This window comes from Epargyreus clarus, unplaced genomic scaffold (assembly GCF_041222505.1).
Source record: "Epargyreus clarus isolate Ecla_fem2 unplaced genomic scaffold, WU_Ecla_fem_2.2 ptg000004l, whole genome shotgun sequence".
Classification (NCBI taxonomy): Eukaryota; Metazoa; Arthropoda; class Insecta; order Lepidoptera; family Hesperiidae; genus Epargyreus; species Epargyreus clarus.
The window spans coordinates 7,564,331-7,574,227 of NW_027332212.1; the positions used below are offsets into that span (position 1 = coordinate 7,564,331).

Below are 9,897 nucleotides of genomic sequence, written 5' to 3' on the forward strand. Positions count from 1 at the left end.
AATGGGCCTATTAAATTGTGACGACTATAATTCTATAATGCAAATAATAATAAAAAGTCTATATGACGCGGCATAACAGCCAGTCGTATTAATGTCTCAACCATTATTGTACCACTGTTGGGCACGGGTCTCCTTTCACACACTTTTGGGAACTTTTTAAAGAACTCTCAGATGTGAAGTTTTACTCACGATGTTTCTAGCGTTATAGCTCACTTCTCATTGTTATAGCGGGTGACAATTAATTTCAAATACGCACATGAATTTGAAAAATCAGATCGGTGCCAGTTATTCTAAACTCGGAGCCCCCGCCTAAGAGGCCGATTTTGAACAACTGGCCTATCAATACTTGATCAATCGCATTAATATGATCACGAAAATCCACCTTTACGGTATCTACCATAGACCAAGTTTATCGTCTAAATCTATGGTATACTGCAGAACACAGAAGAATATTGTGATTATTTATCAATTATGACAAAACATATTAACACCTAATTTTACTTAATTTACTATTCAACTTTAAAGTTGCAATATATATTTTTTCAGTTTAATTTTGTATTTAAAATAGAACTATAACTTATCTGCCTACTCTTAATTTTATGTCCTAAAAGATATGGCAACATTCAAGTAATCACAACAACTGTAAACAAATTTATTATAACCTCAATTATTTCTGCTTTATTACTGAGTAATACTGAGAAAGTTTATAACGTAAGCGTAATCATAGCCAAATCCCTCAGAATTGTTTTGGTTTACATATAATCTTATCACTCTGACTTTGGTAAGAGACTGACTCAGAGGTCAAGTAATATTGCCAAAAGAACCGATTTTAAAAATGATCAAGTTATTGTGTATTGTTCTATTGTGTGCATCTATTAGTTCTGCTAAGAAATATAAAGATGAGGAAAAACCGACATGGGCTAAGAAAGACATCAGAGATTTCAGCGACGCCGATATGGAACGGTAAAAATTACTTCTAAGACCGTTACTTTGTGCATCGTAAGCTAATCGCATTTTTTAAGCAATCGCAACTAAGTTACTGGTACAGGATCCCTAGTATAGTTTTCATCATTTATTAATAACAAGCTGATTTTTCGTGAGTAGCTTCGTTTCGACAAGACGCCCAACATTTTTCCTTACAGCAATGTTGGTAAATGGTAGCTTGATGGGGCAGCAAGGATAAAATATGTTGACCGGACGAATTCTAAAAATTTATTACTAACCAAATTTTTCTTTGTTAATTATCAAGATAATTATTAAAATAACGTGAAAAAATATTTGTCCTACAAAATATAAGGTTTTTATTAAGGCGTCCCCCCTCTCCAACATGTATCATAAACAAGGTCATGAAAAATAATTACTAACCAGCTGATTTTTTTTTTATTGGCTGTCTACCATTTACATAGTCTACCATGCACATTGTCCTACAAATTGCATGGTATGTCATCTCGGACCTACGCTGAAAAGATGTTAATTCCGCAGGATTTTTTTTTTTATTAGTAACTGTAGGACAAAGGTATCACGTGATAGGATAATATAATTTTTATCTAAATAAAACAATGTCCTACAAAAAAAAGGGTAACTTTTATTAATCCTACAAGATTTGTAATTTAACTATAATATAATATAAATAAACTATAAAACTGGCGGACTGGAATAACGTACTTCGCAATTTGTAGGACAATGTGGGTAGTAAGCTGTGTAAATGTTAGACAGCTAATAAAAAAAAATCAGCTGGTTAGTAATTATTTTTGTTGTTGTGATGTTACCATAGCAACCTTCGCTGACGACACAGCTCTACTTTCATCGAACAACTGTCCGATTAAAGCTTCTAAGGTCCTACAGAACAGCCTAAACGAAATTGAAAAATGGCTAGCCAAATGGAGGATTGCAACTAGTGTATCTAAGTCAGTGCACGTAACATTCACACTCCGAAAGGGCGATTGCTCACCAGTCAGCCTAAATGGCGTCCAACTACCACACCAAAACACTGTAAAGTACCTCGGCATGCACTTGGATCGTAGACTCACTTGGAAAAAACACGTCCAAACAAAAAGGGACGAAATTAATCTTAAATACAAGGGTCTCTACTGGCTACTTGGACGTAACTCAAAACTATCCACTGACAACAAGCTGCTCATATACAAAACAATACTGAAACCCATTTGGACTTATGGTATACAGCTGTGGGGCACGGCAAGTACCTCTAATGTTATGATCATCCAACGAGTACAAAATTACATCTTAAAACAAATATCAAATGCACCTTGGTTTATTAGAACAACAGAGGTCCATGAAATCCTGAACATACCCATGGTAAAAACAGAAATAGAAATTCATGGAGAAAAATATAAAAAACGCCTACATAGGCACCCCAACCGACTGGCGGGGCAGCTGGCAACTGCAGTCACTGAACGTCGCCTAAAAAAGCGGCGGGATATGTTCGATGACGCGTGACTAATAGTCCGAAAATAAAGAAAGGGTCGGCTCCGCTGGGAGCAGTTCCCTACAAGCCTTATTGACTCACAACACATCTGTTTATAGTCGCAGACAGACTGATCGCAGATGCCAACACAAAAAACAAAAAAGTAATTATTTTTCATGACCTTGTTTATGATACATGTTGGAGAGGGGGGACGCCTTAAAAAAAACCTTATATTTTGTAGGACAAATATTTTTTCACGTTATTTAGATAATTGTCTCGATAATTAATAAAAAAAAATTCGGTTAGTAATATTTTTTTTTTGATTCGTCAAATCAACATATTTCATCCCTATTATTTTAGTTATAAACCACAATCGAGAACTTTCGTACGAGAATTTGTTGGGCGTCTCATTGAAACGAAGCTATTCTGGAACACTCAGCTTGATACTAATTATTTTTACATTAAGTATTAGTACTACAACTTTTAAGTGTAGGTCCGAGATGACATACCATGTAATTTGTAGGACAATGTGCATGGTAGACTATGTAAATGGTAGACAGCCAATAAAAAAAAAATCAGCTGGTTAGTAATTATTTTTCATGGCCTTGTTTATGATGCATGTTGGAGAGGGGGGACGCCTTAATAAAAACCTTATATTTTGTAGGACAAATATTTTTTCACGTTATTTAAATAATTATCTTGATAATTAACAAAGAAAAATTTGGTTAGTAATAAATTTTTAGAATTCGTCCGGTCAACATATTTTATCCTTGCTGCCCCATCAAGCTACCATTTACCAACATTGCTGTAAGGAAAAATGTTGGGCGTCTTGTCAAAACGAAGCTACTCACGAAAAATCAGCTTGTTATTAATAAATGATGAAAACTATACTAGGGATCCTGTACTATACATTGTTAATTATTTTAGGGAATCGACAAACAATAAATATGGTTTTTATTATTTTTTATTTTAGTCAAAAATAACGTGATGATCTTTTATGTAGACCTCATCATAACCGGCATTTTATTGGCGACTCAGCTAAGCAAATGTCAACTTGGCCTTCATCTACTATGCGTAAAGCCTTAAACCACAATACGTGATACATTTATAACCAAAATTCAATCTCAATATAATTAATGTATGTATGTGACATGTGTCACTGTTTTTTTGTAAATCTCTGAAACGGACCAATATCAATTAAATATGTGTACAGTGTATTAGAATTTAAAAGACATACAATAATTTCAACATTCGATGGGGACAACTGCAGCACTTTCTTAAGAAATCTCTTTTATTGTATATTGATAGTTAAAAGCACATTTATTTTAATTAAAATAATCAGCTATAACATATTTATAGTCATCGTACTATATATTAATAATCAGCTACAATATTAATTTTATAGCCTCTTTGACCAATGGGAAGAAGATGAAGAGCCTCTACCAGAAGACGAGTTACCTGAACATTTACGTAAACCACCATCTTTGGATCTGACTAAATTAGATACTTCAAATCCTGAATCAATTTTGCAAGCTACAAAGAAAGGTCAAACACTCATGATGTTTGTTACTGTAGCCAACAAACCTTCAAGAGCCCGATCTGAAGAACTCACTAAAATTTGGCAGTCAAGTCTATGGACTAATCACATACAAACTGAAAGGTAAGTCTTATATACACCTGATACATCAGTTATCACTAAATATTTCATTTCATTTCATTTCATTCACCACCAAATATGTTGTAACCGGCTTCTGTGCTAAATTCAATCTAAAAATATGATTAATAGGTACCTACATGGTACCTGGTGCTGACATGATAAATTATATATTAAATTTTCTTATTGATATTTCCTTCTAATATGGAGATCTCTGTGTTGAGAATTATATTTAAACTATAAAAATAAATTTTATTTCCAGATATCTTATTGATGATGACAGAGCCATCTTCATGTTCAAAGATGGATCACAAGCTTGGACTGCAAAGGAATTCTTATTAGAACAAGAGGAACTCAAGGATGTCCAGTTGGAAAGTCAGACATATCCAGGGAATAAAGCAGATGTTAAAAATACAGCTGTTAGGGATGAATTGTAAATTTAAGGCCCCAGTTTGAAACATAATATCAAAATATCATAACTTCAGAACTATGTCATATACTTCAATTAAAATCGGCAAATACCATTCCTGTTTCTTACTTTGATAAGAAATGTTTTCATATAATTTTAAAAGGTTATTTTTAAATATAGCTATTCCGTTTTACTCGTTTTTTATGCAACTATAAAATACACGTATTAAAATCATGTCAGAACATTGATTGTTTTATTATTAGATACCTGCTTTTAAACTTAAAATTACTTAGGAACTTGATTTATTATTATATTTGTGTACAGGGTGGTAGAACCCTTTTTGATCCGACTCCGGCGGCACCACCGCCACACCTAGTCCTGCCTCATAGCAACAGTGTTAAACGCTGCTGTGGTCTGGTTTGAAGGGTGTGGCAAGGGGGATATACTTTTCTGAGGCATTCCAGCTTAGATCTTGGGTAGCGGCGCATCTCTGACCGATCTCAGGTAGGCATATCTGCTTCTGAGATTGTATACAGATGTCCATGGGCAGCAGTAGCAACTTAGCATTAGGTGGACTGCATGCTTGTCTGCTACTCCTATATTTTATAGGCCCACATGAGGTAAGGAAAACTTGGTAGAGTGGTCTCCAATTCTCAAATGTATCTTAAGTCTACCAACTCATGGAACTTAAAGGGTTAAGAGATTTAAAATATCCATATCCAAGGATAATGCAAGGCAGCAATGTATCTTATTTATTATTGCAATAATTGCATAGAACATATTCATCCTTTAGACTAGAGTATTAGATAAATAAGAATATGGTTCAAGAATAATCAGTTTTACTGTAATAAACAAAATTAATATGTATACATCATAGGATTTAGTAAGCATCAGTGGCACGGAAATGTTCTTCATCAATAGTTGAATATATGTGCCCTTCCCCACACATCCACTCCAGTATATCCCTGTAAATAAAACAATTCTTAATAAATTATTGTACACATTAGATAGACTCTTGAATGCAATGTGAAAGTTATAAATACTTACTCCAGTTCCGCGAGTTGCATACGATCTTTCAAACTGGCATACATGTCCTTTTTACTGATTCCTTGTTCGAGAGTGGATGCACTGATTAATTTGAAAACCATTGTTTGACGTGGGTTTAAGCCACCAACTGCGGTTGCAGTCTCTCCAACATTGATCATAGAGTTAGACGGTATATTGCTGGTGAACATAGAATTTGCAGCAGGTTTCTCCTGAAAACATAATAGTTTATTTTTAATTGCCTTCAGTTCTTTGGAAGACTTGGACATAACATTACATAAAAACTTTATTATGTTCCTATATTAATGCTGGTTTATTTTCTTTTGACAATTACTCCATAATTTATATTCTATTCAATCAAGTATAATTCAGTGGAAATATGTGCACATAACAAGCACAACTGTAATATATCCTAACCATCATTTAAAATATGTAATTGTCCACAAAATTTGGAAATGCTTATGGGAATTTACAAAGATTTATTTACTAGAACACTATATTAATAAATAGTAGTTTGTGACCCTTCTGAGAATCAAATAAGTGGGTTCATTTCAAGATATTTTATATCTTCACAACTTATTCAATCTTAGAGAAGAGTTAAAAGATTGAGTTCTGTAATTGAGTTGCTCAATAGTGTGTAAAATACTTTAAACAATTTAACAATTACATACTACTCGACCAAGCCAACTAGAGGAAAGTCAAACATGACCTCACTAGCAAGCTATGTGTGTACTGCTGGCAAAAAAATTATCACATGTTGTGAAAAATTGATTTATACCTATTAAATGTAAATTTTAATAAATTTCTGTCTAATAATTTATACTTTAACAACTGTTACGAAAAGTAATCAGTACAAAAAAATAATGTAAAACGTAAAACTCGCAATATCATTGATCACTCTCCACTATGAATAGTCTTATTTATCCCCATTTTGATGTTGTCTTAGCACACAGCACAGTCAAAACTTAACAAATAACGTACTAAATAACATGTACACTGACAACAATAACAACATTATTCAAAAAATATAATCCAGAAATTATTTGTGAATAGTGAGAGTGAGAGTTTAGCTGCAAACAGTACTAGGATGTGATCAGGGCAAGAGGCGGTACTCGGGGAGAGGCTACATTCCACCCATTCATCTAGTTGGCTTGGTCGACTAATAAAAAAGGGCATTAACTCATTTTGACAAAATATGAATATATATTACCTTAGAAGCCATCTCCATTTTTAGTTTGTTATTAATGCATTGCAAGTAATGGAATGTTAGAGCATTGACATCCGCTACAGGCATTATGGTAAATGCCATCATTACTTTTCTGCCTTTGTTTGTTTTTATGTTACCATAAATCTGGATGTAATCATTCACTTGTACTTTGGGAAAAGATTTATCCTGCACAAAAAAATGACATTTAAAGTTTATATTGTTATTATGTTAGTCATTATTATTGAAACAAAATATTACTATTTACTAAAATAACATTAAGTGAATCCTGTAAAATTAAATATTTAAATAATTATTAATAATTTCAATCAAGACTTTATAATAATTGCTATGTACGCTTCACGCTATCATTATTGACACAAAATATTACTAATAACTACAATAATATTAAGTGAATCCTTGATGATCGCGAATTAATTATTGATGATTATATTTTACAGGATTGATAATATATAATTAATAATTTCAATCAGGAAATTTTTTCAATGACACTTCAATTTCCAAAATATAGGAATAGTGAAAAATACACAAAGGACTTTGGACCATTATTTTAATTTTAATTTCATGTTTTAAATATATAATAAAGTATCCTCTTTGGACCTAATTTGGTTAAAACTGAATAATGTAATATATGATTCTTACATCATCTTCTTGGTCTAACCACAGAACAGCTCTCATCCGGCCTGTAATATCCTGAATGGTATATGTGATTTTTGTGCTCTGCATGCAAATGTTCCTTACTCGTGCCACTATATACACTATTTGAACCTCGGTTCCCCATATTTTGATACCATCATCTCCACAATGCAAGGCTTGTCTGATCACAATGGGGGCAGCCCTAGAACACCTACGACCCTGAAAACATGTAGTATTTTATAATAAAGTAGTGTTAAATACTTCAAAGTATGTGTTTAAAAAATAAAATTCTCAGTAACAAATTGAATCCGAATTATAATTATGATTTATTAATGTATTACAAACCCTGTAGTCAGTGGGGCCAGTGTAAATCTACTATGAACATCATTTAAACTTTTTGTAATTGATTGTTAAGTCTAATTGTTTGAACTAGACTTGAGTAGCTCGCGAGTGAGTGATATAAAAGATATATATCTTCACCAAAGAGCTAATCACTCATCAACTCCGACGAATTTGAATTATATCTTTATATCCGCGTCACATGGTTGAGTTCATAGGTCCATACGATTCCGGATATAAGATCTTCTTCAACTCAACAGTTTTATTCTCGCTCGCGAGTGAGTTATGAGTCAAATGAGCGACTGACTGAGAGAGTCTGATTTGAGTCAAATGCATTACGTCTTAAACACTAATTAATTTTTTTTTCTTTGCTAAGTATATGAAAATAGGGATATACAAATAGTGTTGGCTGTGAAATTTATATATAATTTCTTGCCAGTTTTGTATTAATTATAGGAATCAAAAATGTTGTCAAAACATTTTGATCTGATTCTCTGATATACTGATATAAAATGTCGCTTATATCTTTACAGAGCTACTGAGCTAAAGTGAGTTACTGAGCTAAAAGAGTGATATATATCACTGAGTTGAAAAGATATATCTCTCTCTTTTCACTTCAGTGATATATAATGCGCACCTCTAGTTCTAGTTAGTTAGGTAGTAGTTCTATATGAGGATCATTATGACTGACTACAAGGTTGGAGGAAATGTCCTCCTAATTACTTTTGTAATGTTTTACCACAAAGGATAGCTTATAAATCTGAACATTGGTTTGTACACAAAATTTATAATGATCACTATTGCACAATGTTTTTTCTGAATACTTGAAATAGTTACCAAGTAAACTTTATAAAGGTAAGTGCACATAAGCAGTAAAATAGCATATAACCTATTGAATCGTAGAAAATTTTCATTAGTGCACAAATAATCCTTACTAATATTATAAATCCGAAAGTAACTCTGTCTGTCTGTCTGGTTGTCTCTTCTTCACGCCTAAACCACTGAACCGATTTTAATGAAATTTTGTACAAAGATAGTCTGAGACCCGAGAACGGACATAGGATAGTTTTTATCCCCGAAATCCCACGGGAACTAGGGATGGCGATCTAAGATCTATTAATCGGAGAATCGATCTTTTGGACCAAAAAAAATCGATTGTTTTAATCGATATTAGTAAGGATTGAATCGTAAACTATGCATTTGATCAAGTGATGATCTTTAGCAAAGTTGTTGTCCCTGAGCCCACAAAGGTTCCAGAGTTGGTACGGCCAATTTTCGCCAGATGGTGCCACTGTTGTTCCAATGAGGGTAAGTACGAATTTTCAGTTTTATGTATGTTAGTATGTCATATTATTTTCTTTAAAACGCAGGCGAAGCCGCGGGCAAAAGCTAGTAGAAAATAAACGAAGAATAATAGAAAATAAAAAGTATTATTAAAATTTCTTACAGACTTCTGCTGTTGGTTTGGAGTATTGGCATTTCCAAACTGAGCTGTAGAACTTAAGAATCCGCCACCCGCAACGGATTGATCTGTTTGTAAATGTTAGAAATAGAATTAGTAAGCGATCAGTCATCACAAAACATGACAAGTATCACTAATCTTCTTATTCTCACCATTCCACATTTTGCCCTTTTGTATCTTCTTGTTCTTGATAAATTACAACGGCGAATTGTACTTGTATTCAACTGACCAATCCGGTTAATTAACAGATTTATTATTCTATAATACTAAGTACTCTTTCCGTTGTTTTATGTTTTTAACCGGCACACGGCACACCAACGTTACCGCGCTTTTATCAATTTTTTGAAAATTACAATTGTCAGTATTTGTCAGTTTTCAGTTGTCATCGGAGCCATGTCCATAGGTAACTTAACCACAGAACACCTATACTGAACTATACTCCACAGAACACCTATACGCCTAACGGAGCTTCAGAGCCAAAGAGTATATTAACCTATATCAGAGCTATCACAGTCTCAGAACAATAACTAACATAAAATAACAACTACATCGCGTATACTGTATCTCTTTTTAGTGTCCGTGAAACTAGCACAGCATTTGCATGTTGGTGAACTTAGTAACTAAATAACGGAATCTTTGAACGAGATTTCTATCCACTTTGAACGTTCAGTTTAATTCAAAATTTTGAAGAATTATCAAAAAC

At 33.2% G+C, this 9,897-nt stretch overlaps 2 protein-coding genes across 2 annotated transcripts; one reads left to right on the forward strand and one right to left on the reverse strand.

Moving 5' to 3' along the window:
- Window positions 1–621: 621 nt before the first annotated feature.
- On the forward strand, window positions 622–4,732 carry boca (LDLR chaperone boca). Its single transcript, XM_073093071.1, has 3 exons — window positions 622–963; window positions 3,831–4,085; window positions 4,342–4,732. Exons 1-3 carry the CDS (start codon window positions 836–838, stop codon window positions 4,514–4,516), a joined length of 558 nt encoding a protein of 185 aa, XP_072949172.1. The 5' UTR covers window positions 622–835; the 3' UTR covers window positions 4,517–4,732.
- Window positions 4,733–5,310: 578 nt separating this feature from the next.
- On the reverse strand, window positions 5,311–9,556 carry RPA2 (Replication protein A2). Its single transcript, XM_073093070.1, has 6 exons — window positions 9,347–9,556; window positions 9,180–9,262; window positions 7,400–7,612; window positions 6,743–6,925; window positions 5,536–5,744; window positions 5,311–5,453 (listed from the first exon to the last, which is right to left on the reverse strand). Exons 1-6 carry the CDS (start codon window positions 9,354–9,356, stop codon window positions 5,369–5,371), a joined length of 783 nt encoding a protein of 260 aa, XP_072949171.1. The 5' UTR covers window positions 9,357–9,556; the 3' UTR covers window positions 5,311–5,368.
- Between the last annotated feature and the right edge of the window lie 341 nt (window positions 9,557–9,897).